A 19,006-nucleotide genomic window follows, 5' to 3' on the forward strand; every position below is an offset into this window, starting at 1 on the left:
GTGGGTCTTGAGAGGACTATTCGATCATTTTGTATCAATCCATTTACGAATTTTCAGATCTTTTGATAGACAACATACGGGAGTTCCTGGTGCGACGGTACATTACTTAGCCAAGTCCACAGGCCTAGTTTTGAGACAACCTTTGTTGCCTTTAGAGATAGGTTTCAAATCAGATAGGTAATTGTGCAAGTTTTCAAACTGGGATTCCGTCTTTTTAAGCCAAATTACTACGTGGGACAACAAAGTTAAAGACTAAAGACAAGACTTTCAGTTTTAGTGTGGCCAAATCAATATCAGAAAAGCGTATAACATACTTTTATGAGTCAATCTGAAAATTGCTTTCGTTGAAAGGTTCCTAATTGAATATAAGTTTATGAGTGAGTAGAAACTAAACATGGATACAAGTGTAAAATATTCCATTCATTTATAAAAATCCCTGCATGTATGGAAGATTTAGAGTATACATGATAAAATAAATTGACTCCATCCCAACAGTGCTTGTCGTTCTTACTTTACAAAACATCTTAATTTCCTTTACCTTTCAACAAAGCCTCCATCTTAAAACCACTATAGCTTTGGACGAGATTGTTATGACAAATAAGCTGGTAAAAAATGAATGGAAAAAGACACCGACAAAATAAATGAACTTACATTCATTGAGATTATTTTGTAAAGGTGTTCCAGTCAGTACAACACGTTTCATGGTACGAATTTGTGATACAGCCTTAGTTATATGGGATTTCGAATTTTTCATCAAATGTCCTTCATCACAGACAACAATATCTGGACCTGGATCTAAGAGAGCTGAGGATATTGTGTTTCTAACATCTTTACTTCTTGTTCGCTTCATTAATGTCATAATAAAATTACGAAACATATCATAACCAATTAAAAGGACGCCACCCTATAATAATAAGAAAAAAGGCAAATGCAATGCAAATAATTAGGAAATCAACAACGATGTGAAATATAAAATGATTTGAAGATTAATTCACGAAGGTTGACCACTATCAGTGGGTGCGCATAGAACGAATATATAGCTGCTACGACAGATTGAAAGGAATAATTATAAGTGATTGTTGCTTTATGACCTATTTTTCCCCTAATTATAAATCATTTCTGAACTGATAAGTAAACCATAGATAATATTATTTTGTAGATAAATAATCGCTCCAACTCTTCGATGCATATATTTACACATTCAATTAGTAGATGGGATTATTGAGGCTCAATCGGATAAGGATACAACACAATCAATTTGTGTAAATATATTAGTTCAGTATTTTAACGAGTCGATTGAGCTTTTATTCCATATACTAGGATCACAAAAACGTTAGTCGGTTAACTTAGATAACGTAATAGACGAAGTCGTAACATAATAACATTTTCTACACCTGGTAGCTTATAGACTTAATGAACAGTTTTTATCGTACGATAAAAATGGAATAAAACACCGCAACTAAGTAGAGAAATTGGAGTAATAAGCAAAAGCTGTTTTCTTTCAGTGTTGAATAAATTGTCTATAAGAGGGAATATTTAGGAGAAGAGATATTCAATAATGTGAATAAGGACGATAATCGGCTGATGAATTTCTGAACCATTGATCGACTGAGGTGGTTGGGACATAAGTCAACCGCGCTAAATCATCGCCAAACGCAACACGATATTGTTGGTGTAAAACTGTGGGTGGTCAAATCCAGGAATGGTATCAGTTCATGAATTCATTGAATAATGGAATGAGTTGAGTGGAAAACTACGCTTAGTGGATGGGTCCGCGCAATAATTGTGACCGACAGTTGTAGATGTTGCGTGGAACGTAAATTACTGAAATACATATATTCTTTATCTCCCTATGGTCTTGAATTTCAATGCCACTTCAAATAAACATAACTTGTTATCAGTATGGATGGAATTAAAAGAAACTATTTTTTCCAAAATTAAATTTAAACAACACGATATTACTGTATTAATAAGCTTACACTTTTATGCCAATGTTTAACAATATCCAGTTTGAGTCTGTTACTGTTCTTTGATGCCAATTCAAACACATCGACTGGCTCAGCTTCAGGCAACCATATATCCCATTCATGTTTCCAATTGAGCAGAGTATTCACTGGACATATAATTAAACATGTACGAATATGTACATGTTCCGGATATCTTAATAGTGTATGCAAGAACGAAATCACGGATAGCGTTTTGCCTAAACCCATGCAATGGGCGAGAATTGCACCACTTCCTGTAGAAGGTGATGGTTCACCTTGAGACGTTTGATGCTCCACAGATTCAATAGTACAATCCCATAGGAAGCGAACAGCTAGAATTAGATTTTTTGCAAAGAAGAAAAACATACTTTGAAATAATAAAAAGATAATAACGATAGAGTTTATCACGATAATCGTAATAAAATTTTAATGAATTAATAGTGTACCATAGATTAATAGTGATGCTTGAAATTAAAAGCTGGAAGTTTACCCTTTCGAAAGCATCAATAATATTTAGTCTTAAAAAACAAAATAAAACAACTGCTTAGAATCCCTTAGAACTATTATGATCCTTCACGTCACAGCAGAAAGTAGTTTTGACTGGAAAAAGTCTGATTAAATCATTAAGTACTAAACCAATGATGTTACATAATACATTAAGCATGAGATCTAGAATCATGGTATGTAAACAACCCATCATAACCTCAGAATACTCAAGCTTGCATGCCTGCAGGTCGACTCTAGAGGATCCCACAGTCGGCAAGTACTTCTATCTCAGAACTACATACCAGTTTTCACTCTTCAGAAATAGTGAGTTTCAAATGCAGATTCTTGAGTCCTGAAATAAACTTTAAACTTTAAATTACTACACCCTATCATAGCAGGGAAAACTCCGAATTTCAATCCAGCGATGAGTTAATAATTGCACACCAAATATGGTAATTTCAATCAAACGGATTCCATAATATAATGCAAGGTCTAACAGTACATGAGAAGCAAGTTTAGGTGGTCTATTCACAGTGAATTATTCACCGACGAAAGGTCATCCCTTTCATTTCTTTATCTAGGTTAGTCTGGTTATCTACAAAAACCTGTGTCGAAAGTATTATTATTGTGACTTTTGACAATACGACTTGCTAAACTCTTTGCATAATTAATTAGGTTGATCAAGCGCTAGGAGTGCACACGGCTAAATTGGATTGTAGATAGGTACAGACTATGGCAACGAGAGTTAGTAGTTGGAATCTACAAAAATAATGAACCGATGTTAGCATCAACAGAAGATACTGAATATATTTCATTGCAACAATAGTTACATCACTTAGACATGATATTTATTTAGAATAGGAGAGGTTCATGTGCATAATTCAAGTTAATTATACGATCCAAAAACGATTATAACAAGCAGTTACATCAAATGCAACAGACTACGAGTTTATCTGATAGCTAACTAAATGTTTGTCCATCAAAAGTAGAGCTCATAGAACCGAATCAAAATATTTAATTAGAATTTTTACAGCTGTATCAGGCTTTAGGAAACCTGATATAGATGCATTCCTGTCAACAAAGCTACAACAAGAAATGTTATGATAACGAGGGAAAAATATGTAAATACAGAAAACAGAGCATACCTTCAACTTGATGTGGTTTCAAATATTTCACTATATCTGGATGAACTTCAATAACTGGATCACCTGGATCTAAAGTCAATTTGGTTGTAACTGCGTTTATCCCTTCACCATCTTGAACAATGAACTCATTATACTAGCGAAGAGAAAAAATTGTAAGGTTCTTAATTTCTACAATACTAAACAAAGTCACGAATTATCATACAAAAAAGACATGGAGCGATATCAAATACTGCATAAAAGACATTCACTTTGTATGAACAAAATGATGATGAAACAGTATTTAAGTATGATAACAACTGTGATACATCTTAAGTTAAGAAGTTTCCAATTAATCGATGAAGCCTGGTGTTTAGTAATTTTTTTTCTTTCGTAGATCGTGAAACCGTTCAAACTGAAATTTTTGCGGAAAAGACGAAGATACGAACTAAACATGCAACATGGATACCTATCTAGCAAGAAGTTACAATAATTAAACATTCTTTTCTCCAGAATCTGTAAATCGCTCCATCAGTAGATCATACTTCTGTATCCATGAGTGATTGCGATAAAACTGTCTTAATACATTCTAAAATAGGTATTTCCTCACTGTTTCCAGATCTGAAGAGCGCTGAGAATCTAAATTATGAACTGGAAACAGTTGAAAAATCAACGAATTCAATTAAATTACCTGTCTAAATACCGAACGTGTAATAAAAAACGACTGGTTTTGATATGGATGATTGATGTTCTAGTGAGAAGTCATCAATAACAATATTCGAATACGTTAGAAGTGAAAATGGTCCTACCGATGAAACTGGATAACTGTGGCAGTACATCGTAAATTGACTGAAGCTCAAAATATACAGACTATTGAGTTCCAATGAAATACACTGAACGTACTGCTCTTTTCGAGGAACATGAAGGTTTTAAATTCGATTCTGCGTGGGATTGTAGGTATGTACAAGTGAGGAGTTTCAAGTTAATACTAAAACAACTATCTACTAACCTCAGATTTTCAATAGCTCTCTAGTTGCTGTTAAGTTATAATATAAACTTATTATTACCAGTTTCAGGAGTTAGATTAACTGAAATCTTAACTAAAATCTGGGAACGGAATGTAATCCAATCTCACTAATCGCGATCTCTGATCGCCCAGACAAAAATCCTCTTGTGACAATGACAGAAGTATCAGTTTAATTAATATAGTGTCTAGAATACCCTCAATAATAATTCGACATCTGACTAGAGCTCACGAAGGGAAAACCCGAAAAAACCAGCTGGTTTCAGGCCTGAACGTGGATGTATAGATCAAATATTTACCATAGCCACAGGTTCTGGAACATAGAAAAACTTTATGATGTCCGTGACCATATGGTGGCTTTCGACTGTTGTTCTTGAGGTTCTGTGGCAATGACTGTCATTGGAAGACGTGTCAAAGAAGTACATTGGATTTGTACAGAGTCTCTACTCGAACACTACTGGTAAAGTCAGAGCTTATGACGAACTGTCATCAGAATTGGTTACTTCAAGAGGCGTCCTTCAGGGTGGACCGCTTTCCCTACTTTTATTTAACTTTGATCATAGAGATCCTTTTAGGGATAACACTTTCATCGTTACTTTTCAGAGGCTGATCTACCAAGGGATTCACTTGTTGACTTAGGATACGTATATGACATAATTCTCTTTGATGGACATGCTGACAAAATGCAGTCTTCTCATCACCATAGGTAATAACGAAGCCATGTTTCGGATGGTGTTTTCTCACTCCAAATGCAAAATGCTGCTCCAGGATTGACTTGCATCAGTTACAGGATTAATGATAAGGAATGAAGTCGTTGAAAGTATCGATCGCTCCACTTATCTTGAGAGTTGCATCAGTCTTGATGGTCTAGTGTTTGATGAAATCTCAGCACGGATTCAGAAGGCTCGATCGGTTTTTGCCAACCTGTGCCACTCGCGATGCAAACGAGACATCCATCTACCAGCTAAAGAGCGAGTTTGCTGCTTGATAATTTCCTTGGTTCTACTCTATGGCTGTGAAACATGGCTGTTAAGGATAGAGAATATTCGTAAGTTACTAGTATTTAAACAAAGGTGTCTTCGAAACATTACCCGTGTATTTCGGGACCACCGAGCAAGTAATGCATGGCTTAGGAATAGGGCATTAGGTACGGATGGTGAACCGATTGACAAGGTAGTAAATCTTCATCAACTGAGGCGGTTGGAACATACGTTACGCAACTCCAACGAACACCTGCCTCGATGGAGGATATTTTGTGGTGTGGAAGGTTGGAAGAAAGCTAGGGGTAACCAAACCAAAACATGAAACCAGTCCATGAAATCACGGACAATCGAACTGCCTGTTTGGGGTCCGCGTGATTATCATAACGAGTGGTTAGAGATTCTAAATGACAAGCCTCGAAATTGTTTGCAATAGCGCACGTGCATCCAATTTTTATCTTCCCTCAAATTTCAAGCTCCTGAATTCCTTGTGATTTTTTTAGTCTCACTAATTTATGTTTTATTGAATAGTATCTTTGATACCTAATCTTTTTTATCACTACTAATACTGTCACTACCTCTACTGTTCTATTGTTCTGACAATTTTCTCTCTCTGTGCTAATGGGGTACGGCAACTTGAACCGATGTAAATACGTATGAGGTTCTACGTTGCGACTAACCGATTGATAATACAAAATATGATTTAACTCAACAAATTTCGTAACCACCTACACATATATAACATTTTAACGTTTAATTATAAAACGTGAAGTAAACATATTGCAGTTCGAAATTGTAATCACATCATCCGTAGAAAACTGTGGTTTTACCTACTTAGTCAATAAAATCCGGTAAGTCATCATCGTTTTTACATACATCCTGATAATATATCATTTGTTTACAGTGCATCATTGACAATAATTGCTACTTCTATTCAATCTAAAATGATGTGGATAATCTAGTGATGACGAGTAACCAGAGTTTGTTGACAGAGTTAAATGACACAGAATTACCACTATCCAGTTATTCAAATGGCTTAAACACCAGGTTTTGGTAAACTGATCGACATAATTTTTAAAGATGAGAAGAGGATATTTTAAATAGTTACATACACAACTGGTTTCCTAACTACACAGATAACAAGAAGTACTGTAATTTTTGAAATAAAATTAGCATTCATAATACCTTAGTTGGTTGTATGACAAATGAAAACACTGAGGAAAACTCTTACCATCTTTTGTCTCTCAGCTAAACGACGTCGCCGTTCTTGTTCACAAGCTTCAGCAGCTTTTGTGGTTTCAGATAATCGATTAGCAGTGAAAATTTTTCGAATCTTTTTACGGCCTTTAGCATCTAATGCATCATCGATTATTTCTTCGTTGATTGTCTCTTTGCCTTTATTGTCCTGTAAATGTTCTTCTTCAGCATTATCGTCACTATCATCTGATTTTGCTTTACGTAGACGTCTACGTCTTTTTGTATTATATGATTTATGTCGGGGTTTTATATTGTCCATTTCATCAGCTGATGAATCAGTACCCTGTGTTTTTTTCTTCACATCTTTCACCTTTTTGTGATCACTATCATCGTCATCGTTATCTGAAAGACGAGATGTTGGTTTCATAGACGATAGTCTTTGTGACTTTCTAATCCTACTTTGTGTTGTCCTATTCTGTTTAACCTTTCTAGATCTTATCTGTTGTATGGCAGATTTTGACGAACTTGATGCACTTTGTTCACTTTCACAATCATCAACATCATCATTATCGTCATTATCATCATTATCATCATCATCATTATTATCAATATCATTGGCATTACCAGCATTGTCAACAGCATCAACAGTACTACCAATATTATTTTCATCAGATTCAGAGCTGGAGAGTAAATGTCGTATTCGCTTTGTACGGTTAGTGGAGGATAAAAAATTTGCAGCATCTTTACTGTTTGAATTGAATTCTGATTCACTTCCTTCATCAGAATTATCAAGCAGTAAAGTTGTTTTATTTGGTCTACTTTCACAACTATTGACATTTTCATTAACAACAGATTTAGTAAGACTAAAAGAGAATATTTATTTATAATGATTAGCATTCATTCAAGATAACAGGAAATTTGGAACATATAATATAATGAATGAATTACATTACGTGAAAATCTCTCAAACACTATACAGATGTGTAGAAATGTAAACGTAATTAAGTTATAACATGATAGACACCGATACGAATTGATTCGACGATGCAAAATAAACAATCCTACAGCAGAACGTTTATTGCCTGACTGATTAGGACTCTGATTGTAACACTATGTAACGTGGTTTTGAATCTTATAAAAACTAAGCATTCCCTCGAAACCGTAGGTATGTATTGCTGTAGAGAGCCAACTAGTATGGAATCTAGATCCGTGACAAGCTGTCGATTATCAACATTTATTTATTTATTCGCACACATAAACATTGGTACAAAGAGGCACCAAAAAGATATGCACCACATAAATCATTTGATCTATCTGAGGGCTAGGGTGCTGCCCGGGTGCCTAAAGGTATAATACACAAGGCAGTGGAGCAACGTGAGGAGATGCAGTCCCATGGTAGTTGGTGACCAATAATAGGTACATACGCCATTCGTTTCCTTAGGATCCTGGAGCCCATGTACACCATTAGTTTGAAATCAAGGTTTCCCAGCTCCCCTACGTGGATCCTCCGTATCCATAAACCCGGTTAAAGAGCCAGACATTCGCTTTTCGTCCTCTCAGTTTCGTGAACAACAGCCCCGCCCCGAGAAGGCGGTGAGTAGGACTTCCCTGGTAGTGGTTGTATGCACGTGGCCATTTGAGAGCATTTCGAGATGGAGAGCAAACTCTCCTCACTCTTGGCCGTACCAGGGCATTTGTGAAATTCACTCATATAAATCCGATAGAAAATATTCAATTAAAATCTCAGACATAGATTGTTGAAATCATGAGAAATCGATCTAAAAGAGGAAATCAACTATCATAAATAAGGGAAACGATCATTTTTAAGACAACATAGCAGTGGTACATCACAGTTCGGATTGAGTGAATAAACGCCATAAAACCATGTGACTTACCGGGTTAAACAAATTATGGGATCAGATGGGGCTATGTTTTGTTTTAAGTTCATACATAAAGGTACATTACCGTGTAAATCATTTGATTTATTGCTTGATAAATTATGATTACTAGAAGCATTATTATTATTATCGTGGTCGTCAACAAGTTTTGTAATACTGTTAGATGTACTATTTTTCTTATTTTCATCTGTTACGACTTTTGCATTACTATCTACAATACCAACATCATCATCATCATCATCTGAACTAGACTTCAATAAATTATCACGAGCATTCAAATTATGCAAATAATCATTTGTTTTCATTTCAAGTTGATTTTGCCGAGAGTTATATACATCACTAGCAGTAGTATCATCCCCAGCTAAATCATTCGATTCAGAACCGTCAAATGTAGCATCCACATTATTTTGAGATGAATCTAAGTTATCTTCAATAGACCATGAATCATCTTCAAAGTCAACTGGATTCCTATTACTTGTTTTGGTTCGATTTATTCGTTGATTAGCATTTTTATTTTCAGTATTCTGAAATTTCGAACAGAACAGTAAAGGATTTTGAACACAGATAGTGCAAATAAATAAAAGGAACATTTTATTTTAAATTAAGTATTGAATGGAGATTAGTAGAAAAATAAGAACGAATTTAAATAATTAAGGAGCTTTGAAAAATTCATCCGTTTTACAAGAACCTTAGAAAAGGTTTTTTGAAACCTTTTCACTTTTCTTGATATAATAGTACTACTACTAAACAGTGGAAACAATCGGTGGGAAGAACTGTGAGAAGGAACTCAAAGTTGGTAGCAACTACCCACCTTGCAGTCTCCTGCAGTATCCTGTATAAAACAAAAGAGAGTATTTTTTCATATCTTAAAAAATCCCCAAGTTTTGTTCTTAATAGAGACACCACTTCTAATGGTTTTAGTATAATTATACTTGTTAACTATTAGTGTTGTCTTATGACCCTAACTTCATTTCTAACTAATCTATGCTAACTTTCGCTATTTAATATACCAAATATTCTTACTCTCAAATATAAATAGATGAATAAACAAGATTTTTTTATGAGTATCTTTATGATGTGCATTGAAAGAAGGCAATTTTCATTAACTGACAGAGTATTATTTTACTTTAGCAGCCAATCATCATTAGTACAGGAGGATTGTGGAGACTATTGAATCATGTAGTTTACATCACTGATTGTAATTACAAACCAACTGAAATCCGATAATCAGTTAACAATTGTTTTGTTCTAGGATAGGACTCTTCAATAGCAGACATTTACAAACTCTTCAGAAGTTGAACTCAAAATTTTCAGGCCTCACCAAGGAAACTTAACCTCTATCATCCTATCCAACCCTTTGATAGCACAATTTGATAGGCAGACACGTTCTCAAAGTAAACAAGAATAACTACTAGTGTGATTCGCACAATCCACATCTCCACTGTTTCATTCATACATGGTTCTTGATTATTCGATTAGACTAGTGTAATTGTAATGATATGTATAGAAACAAGTTAAAGCAATTTACAACTTTTGATAATCGCATCTAGGACACGTATCTCACGATGACATCACTCTGATTATACCATGCCATGTCAAGTGTTTGTCTTTTTTCCCTGTTAACCATGAATTACTAACTCAAAGTTATGGTTTCAGGACTGAATGAGTAGACAGTGTGTAAAAACAAAAATAAGGTAGCTAGATTTATATTGCTACTTCATATTTCCTAGTGGATTGACAACAGATGTACCATTAAATGGTTAAAACTTAAATTAAAGAAAAATACACAACTATCATTACTGCATACATAAATAAAGGAATAATTTAAAAGGTAGATGACATAAGCACATGAAAGTTACCTGAATAGTTTTTTTCTGTACTCGAGCACTCGGATCCGACTGAGCTAAAAGTCAAAGTTGGTAAAGGTACAGTGAACTATTTATCATAAATAAGCTGAGAAATGGAACGAATAGTAAGTTAATATCTAGTTGACGACTTTCTAATCACTTGAGGACATTAAATTAATTTCAGCACTTCTTGAGAAACAGAGCAACAAAGATTCCAAACTATATTTTCCTGATTATCATATCATACGGTCCGTGCACGCATATGTAGTTTCCTGTAAGTAGCTTCAACCTATTTGACTGAAACGAACGATAATGTCTCAACAAATAGAAATATATAAACTCTCAAATATATGTGACTTTTGAATATCAATACATATTGAAAAGCAGATAGTATTACGAAAACAGCACAACCAAGAGGACTCCTCAAAGATATGGTTCATAAACAACACCATAAAATTAAAGACAATAAGACTTGGTATTGAGCTTAATTCCAGTTAAATAGCTTTTTATAACGGAAACATATTTCCTCTTATCATAAATCAACCCACCTCCGCTTTAATAGTTAGTTAAAGAAGAAAAAGGATAGTCATACTAAGACCTGCATATTTCGTCATAATTTCTACAAAATTTTTATCGACTGAATAAATGAGAAGCAGACTCATCAACAATTGTATTACTGGTTACAGATTTGACAGCACAACGATAAATGATGAAACCATCATCTTAGTGTAAATGAAAGAGCCTATCAATAAAGATTTCTTAAATATTCGAACTAATAAAACAGAGATTTGTATATATTTTGGTAAGATTCAATATTTATTAATTTATGTGTAGTATACACATATAAGAAGCATAAATAGTTTTTTTTCGGATAATTTAGCATTACTGATTATTCCTTCTTGAAGAAAGGACTCATCACAACAAGGAAAATAGTATTTCTAACATGACAAACGGTCATTAAATATTCACACTTATTTATCTCCACACTCTTCACTAATCTAATACAAATGTTCGTTTGACCAGATAACACAGTGAACAATAAAAAAATCAGATTTCGTTAGAGAAGAAACGAGGAGACTGAAGTATTCATTTGAACAAAATATATATCTAGAAGATAAAAGATTCTATTTATGACTGATTCTTTGTACACAGACTTTATTTTAAAGTAATGTATTCTTCTTACTCCTATTCAATGATAAAAACTCAGTAGCGAATAAAATGTACTAGCCCTATAATTAAGTGTACATAAAACCTGCAGCGTAGTTGTATAGCAGTAAAAGAAATAAATACTCCTGTGGTGAAATAGAAAAGCAGTGTAGAAAATCTTCAGAGTTTTCATTATTAATTCCATGTTAGTAGCCACGTTGTACTGAATTAATCTTTTTAAACAAAAACATAAAAATCACCGTATAAAATAAAAGAACGTGAAGGTTAGAACTGGTGAGAACTATCATCCAAAGAAAAAACCAGCTTGACGATCTACGGGTTAAAGCGATCTATCTGTTAAGTTTAAACTAAGTTTTTCTAAATGTACTCTAATGTTGATAGGGCTTTGGTGTATTGGACCACTTTCAGCTTTTAATCTATAAATTACAATTTCGCCTCTAATATTTGATTAGGTCGTCTGGAAAAATTACCAATCCTCGTACAAAAAGTGAGTGTACAAACATGTACACCATAAATGAACTATACCATTATTATTAGTTTACTTTGAACAAACGAACTGTTATGAAGTGTGGTACTCTAGACTTCCTATACACAAGTCCCCGACCGGCTACCCTGTGAGAATACTAAGAGTGGAGAAGGAAGTTAATTGGACTAAACCGATCCACATACCTAAGCATATATATGTATATATATATACTTAGAAAATGAAACTATCACTTGGCCAATCACATGAACTTGTCATCAGGAGATTCTCGACTGTTATAAAGTGTCCTCATTTGGCGATTTTTGACTGGCCCACTAGTACGAATGACTTTTAGTTTCTACATAAAAGAATATTTACATGATTAATGGAGTAGTATATATACTATTTTACACTACTGATTGAATCACTTTAACAACAAAAAGGAAGTAGTTATGTTCTGGTTGCACTGAAATGTTTGATGTCAACTAACTAAACAGTCCACAAATTCCAAAGAGAGGAGTTAGAAAATATCGACTGACGAATAAATAGTGATAAGGTGCCTTCGCATATAAATTTTATACATAAAAATCTTAAGTGTGAAAAGATCGTTGAAACGTTAAAAAAAATCAGGAAAAATCGTTTTTTAGTATTAATAATCATTTCTCAGCACTGTTCAAAAAATGTCAGTTTGTGAAAATAAACATCGGATTAAAATTATAATATTTACATAAATGAAGGTTTCAGACCATATGAGAAACACCAATATCCATGCAAAATATTCATTGCCAAATAATAAAATTAACTGACCACAATTTTTCTCATCGACAGTAGACTGCTCTGTAAAACTAAGATTGATAGATTTGGCACAAATACTTTCTAGGTTATGCATTTCCTTCTCCAAATCTTGTTCTTCTGATGACTGTCCGCGAGGTAACTTGTCCTACAAAGAAAAAGATGAATACTTTTAATAATATATATACAGATTACTATTATTATTATATTTGGTATTTCAAAACAGTTCCTATACATACGAGAGTAATTTATAATAAAAACGGTAAACATACACTATAGAGTGATGTAAAATTTTAGTATTCTAGGGAAATTGAGAAATAACTCACTTATTATGATTGTTAAGTATTTATACTGAGTTTTGAATAACTTGTCAATAAAAAAAAGAAATGGTTTGAATTCATGATAATAAAATGCTTTGAATAAAATCAAACCCGGAATATTTACTCTCAATCTGTAACGTGAAAACCTTCAGTTAGTTGGACATGATCCTTGATTTCCTTTTCATTCCTTATCCACAGGAACTTCTATACACTAACTTCATTTTCTACAATAAGATGATGCACCGAGAGGTAACTGCCTAAAATAATTCCTAGTTGTCCTGTGTACTGAATATAATATTTTTCCAACCTTGAGGGTAGTTGCCGAATACAGTTGGTAGCTAAATACACTGATGAAACAAATTTACACAACAGAACTGGAATAAGTATATTAAAGACTAGTCTTTTACAGTGATGTAATTATTCTGCACAATCACCGTAAATAAAACCAGTACATACGATAAGTGAAAGGCTAACAATATTTAATACATCTAGAGGGTGAAAATTAACTGACACTGTTCAACCATCTAAATTTTATTGTCATTAAAATTTGTAAAACCATTTACTATATCATACTCCAAATATTTCAACCACAAGCATTAATGACTCCAGTAAAACAATATGTGGAAAATAAATAACATCAAAGAAAAACAATAAGTTAATTAGCTAAACCTAAAAGTAATTTCTCGAATTTGGCATTACAAAAAAATAAGCAATTTTTTGAGGGGAGAGGATACTTACTTGATGGTTTATAATGGTTGATTCCTTAATAAGATCTAATTTACGTCTTTTCCCGTTGTCTGTTTCCGGCTTCATCCCCACATCATCTAGTTTGTGTTTAACACTTTTATTATTATCATTATTATTATTATTATTATTAGTAGTAGTAGTAGTAGTAGTAGTAGGATTAGTAGTAGTAGTAGCAGCAGTAGTAGTAGTAATAATAATATTAGTAACACAGTTGTCATTATTTTTGTTATCCTGAAAACCCGTTGTTACAGGTGCAGATTGTTGAGAATGAATTGGTGTAGAAGAACAATTGAATGATGCTGTTTTTGGTGTAGAAACTTCTGGTGTAGATACAGCCTCAGTGGAATTATCTTCTTTCGTCAAATCGATTGTTACATCATTTGAAATACTCGGTATAGGCTTGGGAATAGAAACATTACTTAACTGTGGAAGAACGCCTACGGAATGAGATTGGATTATTTGTTTATTTCTACTTGTATTAGTGATGAAATCCTCTTCTTCTTGCATTCTTGCAACAAGATTGCCCAATCGTGTGAATAAATGAAATCTATAAATGCCTTGAAACGACTGAGCTATTTTATCTAGATCCATCTGAGGTGGATTACGCATCAAATTATTCTCTAAGCGACGTATGTCTTTAGCAAATATATCTAAACACCTTTGTGAAGCTCGTAAAGCTGTTTTAACATTAACTTCATTTACACTAGATATTTGATTAAAAATACTCTGAAGATCGACTGATTCTAAAGTGGCCGATGAATTATGGTTGGTAATGGCGGTTGGAATATTGGCTTTGTCGCATTTGTCAAATTCATTAACATTTACTCCATTCGAAGACATATCAGACAACTGGAATGCGGTGTTTTTATTAGGAATATTATTACTAGAAGAATGAAATATATTGGAAGATGAGATCAAACCTAAAAAGGAAATAGATGATAAGGTAGTTACTTTAATTAGTTATACTGAAGATAGATCGTTTCCATTGTCGTAAAACATTATTATGAAGTAATAAGCTTGTGTTGAGCAAAGTACCTTGGACAGACACCAAACACTCAGTAAACTTTCTATTTTTACAACACGCTACTGAAATGAAGCTTTAAACTCTATGATAATATACTGTATCAAGTTGTCATGAAACGTATTTCGATTTTCAATTTTTCCGTAACAGATATTAGTTGTAGACTGATAAATCAAGTATGGTGGAAGTTACATGAAATGGAATCTTTGAATATAGGATAGTTGTGTTGGATTAGCATCTGTTGGTTCATTATAATTATTTGAGGGGACCTCGTCAGACATGGACAATAACGGAGGTTAGAAGTGATCTCTTTATAGCTTTATATAGTATGTTTTATAATTAGTTCAAAGCTTCATCCAACTCAGTGAAATCTCCCTCGTTTGTACTTTAACTCAAACTAAACTGTTGAATGCAAATCCCTTTTCCTGTATTATTTTAAATTTCTGTCTCAGAAATAGTGTAAGCCATTTTATGGTTTAGAAAGTCTCCTCAACAAATACCATACGAAGCAAAGTGTAATTCAGAGTTCTCTGTCAATTATATTGAAACACCTAATGAGACGTACAACATCACACAATCTTCATCAAATAAAAAACTCAATAAACTGGAAAACAATCGTGAAATAAGTAGAAAGTTATTTATATTGTGTGAATGATAGTTATAGTAACACTCATTACCCGAATCTCAGTAGACATCAAAATCCAAACCTTCGATTGCGTTACTAACAGTAAAGTGGTTAAGCCATTAAATTCGAAAATTTGACAAAAAAATTGATGGAAACTCTTAGGCATTAACACCAAGAGAGCAGCCACTTAGTCAAAAATAGAGTTAATAATCCACAGAAAAAAATGGAATATAGCATTATGTCAGTAAAGAAACTTTACCTTCTGTGGTATCTGGATTGTTGAGGTTAGTGTAATTGGACGATAAATCTGGTACATCACTACAATTAGATTCACCATGTTGACCTTTAGAACGAGATCGCCATGTTTCTTGAGCTTTCGTCGACCGACGTTTTCTTATGCTTTCATATTCCTCAACTTTAGCAACAATCTGGTAAACAACACAGATAAAGAAGTAGTCAAAAATGCCAGTAAGACTAGATAATAAATTTGCTCTAGATAACACTCAAAAATTGTATTTGAAAACGGGAAATTAGTAAAATAGCATAACAGTAATGAAGAATACGTGAGAAAAGCAAAATTTATTTTGAAGGAAGATTTTGTTGTGAAGCATTACAGTTAGTATCCGGAACTTTATAACTAACTATTCGAATATTAAACCATAAAGTATGCGCAATAAAAGATCCGAGATTCCACAACTTTTCAAAGCTTATCTCATAGCTAGCTGTTAATTAACACATATAAATCCTCTTATCGACTTAAATTGATGACATTTTAGTGTGTTTCTTTTGAAAATATGCTAAGCTAATTTGATTTACAAGAATACGTTACTTAAAATATATCAAGAAAATTCAATTAACCAATAATGGTTTAAACAAAAAAAGTCAATAAAAGATCATCTACAGTCGATAAGGGAAATCAGAAAAACAAAAATATATGTACCTCTAACTGTCTCTAAATGTTATCGAAGAAAAATGACTAAGATAAATAATTATAAATTGTAGATGTATTATAAATAAAAGCTAACCTTGGAGCAGCTATCTTGTAATGTTTTGATAGGCGTAGGGTCACATACAAAGCAACTCCAAGTATCTGATTCATCGAGAGACTCAATATTGCGCAAGTAGGTTCTACCCAAGTTTTGCTTGATACATTTCTTACAAATTGCAAACGAACAAGTATCACAGCATACAAGATCTCCACCGTCTGAACACCACTTACAATTATCATCCTTCCCTGCATCATCTTTTGCAAAGTTCTGGGATTTGCAATACATAGTGCAACGCTATTGTAAATAACTGTAAATACATACCAACGAACTTACTTTACAGAGTATCACTTTCAAAAGTGGATGAACACTAAACGGCGCGGAGAAAGGCTGTATTTTACAGCAACAAGCAGTGCATTTGACAAAGTCCATAACACCCGGACTAAAGCTAGCGCATATTTTGGATGAATAGTTGTTTCCGGTTTTCCCACGTCTTTTATGTGTCTCGGATGCAGAATCAACGACTTCTGGTTCAATAACTGGAGTACCTATAGTAGGAAATAACCATTTTTATTTATGACATACCATCTTGTAGAATAGGACGTCCTGAACTATCAATAAGAAAGAGAGGAGATATCTGCACAACATCAGAATCAGCATCACTATGAATAGCATCACATTCGTCGGGCACATTACTGCAAAGTTCTGAAGTGCCTTTATCTTCATCTGCTTGATATTTTACAGCGGATGGTTTTCTGTGAAATAATAATACTCATCTAAGCAAAAGCCTTACTTCCGCATTATTTATTTTTAGTAAAGATCCTTCTGCATAGATATTTCTAGAAAGATAAAGAAACGATGTGATATGTAGTCGTATAAATTAGAAGCACATGCATAAGGGTGAACAAATTATGGTAATTTTAGAACAGTCAAAAAAGCATACTGTTTAAATATCTCATAATCATAAAAAAAATGAATTCATTAGAATGACCGGGTTCATATATCTTCTCAGGCAGGACAAGCCCGAAAATGCTTCATATTACGGAAACACACTGAATTGATTGATGTAGTTAATAACGAGTATTTAGTAAGTTAGTATCCCAAAACCACCACTGGCCTCATTTTAAGAGCAAGTGGCAACCATACTGATCAAACTGTTTTTGCTGTATGCTGGAATATAGAACAAGCAAAGTTGTGCAGAGCTAATAGACAGAATCATTAAATGACAGTATTGCTGAAATGTTTCTGAACCAAGAAACTCATTATTCAGAAGCATATTTTTCAGCTTTCAAACTTCGAAAGCATTGGGCAACTAAAACGACCAGTTGATTTTTTTAGTTTGTTTAAATAAACATTACTACAGAAATCGTAACTAGCAGCATACTAGCATCAAGCGAACTAAACACTACTACATAAAACAATACCAATACTATAAGGTGTGGTTGTATTTAAACATCGAAGTCGGTGTTTCTGCTTATTTGATCCATAAAAGAACAGTGTGCGCAGGTGACGTTTAAATGGCTTAATACCAAGTAACTTGAAAATGAATTACAACACCTACCACCAAATATTAACACACTCACGCATTAGAAGCAACCGAGTCTACTAAAACTTGGTTTTGTGAAAAGATAAAAACAGCTTTGTCATAGACAAATGAGCAAACTTCAGTTTTGTATTTTAGAAATTGTGCAGTCATAAATTAAGATGTTAAGTTAACCTAGCCAAATTTGATTTTCAACGGATAATTTTAGGACGTCTTTCATGGTTGTGGTCGGAGCGTGCTAATGAGATGGAAGCAACAGCTGCATCTGGTAACTGCCGGAAGCTCTTCCAACTCATCCGAGCCACTGGCAGCAAGAAGTCTGGTGTGAGTGAGACAATCTGTGAAGATGGCGGGATGCCAATCAATACCAACTGTCGACGTCTTGGACGATGGGTGGAATTCTTCGAAGGGCAGTTCAACTGGCCTGCCGCTCCGGCAACATCAACCAGTTTGTCCTGCCCCCCATGGCCGGTGACGACTGATCCACCAAACGAGGTGGAAGTCCGCAAGGAACTCCAACTATTGAAACGCTACAAATCACCGGGCCCAGATGACTTACCTCCGGCTCTTTTTAAAGATGGTGGTGACTTTCTGGCTAAGGAATTGACTGTGTTGTTTACAAAGGTTTGGGAGCAAGAAAGTGTTCCAACATCATGGAATGAGTCAATAGTCCCTATCTTTAAAAAGGGTTCACGTTGTTCCTGTAACAACTATCGGGGGATAAGTCCACTTCCGATTGCGTCCAAACTATTAGCTTCTGTCATTCTTTGTAGGTTGTTTAAAAACCGAGAACGATTGACTCGC

The 19,006-nt window shown here is 34.0% G+C and overlaps 1 protein-coding gene across 1 annotated transcript in view; it reads right to left on the bottom strand.

Annotated features, from left to right (window-relative positions):
* Window positions 1-17,460, bottom strand: part of Smp_153820 (putative transcriptional regulator atrx homolog (X-linked nuclear protein-1)) — a gene marked incomplete at both ends in the record, with an annotated part of 28,536 nt that extends 11,076 nt beyond the window's left edge. The window contains 13 exons of the mRNA XM_018796945.1: window positions 652-904; window positions 1,980-2,317; window positions 3,617-3,749; window positions 6,828-7,656; window positions 8,689-9,215; window positions 10,551-10,594; window positions 12,976-13,108; window positions 14,019-14,947; window positions 15,933-16,101; window positions 16,699-16,956; window positions 16,996-17,207; window positions 17,245-17,414; window positions 17,453-17,460. Of these exons, the coding sequence (XP_018652035.1) occupies window positions 652-904; window positions 1,980-2,317; window positions 3,617-3,749; window positions 6,828-7,656; window positions 8,689-9,215; window positions 10,551-10,594; window positions 12,976-13,108; window positions 14,019-14,947; window positions 15,933-16,101; window positions 16,699-16,956; window positions 16,996-17,207; window positions 17,245-17,414; window positions 17,453-17,460 (4,003 nt within the window). The remainder of the gene's footprint in view (window positions 1-651; window positions 905-1,979; window positions 2,318-3,616; window positions 3,750-6,827; window positions 7,657-8,688; window positions 9,216-10,550; window positions 10,595-12,975; window positions 13,109-14,018; window positions 14,948-15,932; window positions 16,102-16,698; window positions 16,957-16,995; window positions 17,208-17,244; window positions 17,415-17,452) is intronic.
* Between the last annotated feature and the right edge of the window lie 1,546 nt (window positions 17,461-19,006).

This window comes from Schistosoma mansoni, chromosome 4 (assembly GCF_000237925.1).
Source record: "Schistosoma mansoni strain Puerto Rico chromosome 4, complete genome".
Taxonomy (NCBI): Eukaryota; Metazoa; Platyhelminthes; class Trematoda; order Strigeidida; family Schistosomatidae; genus Schistosoma; species Schistosoma mansoni.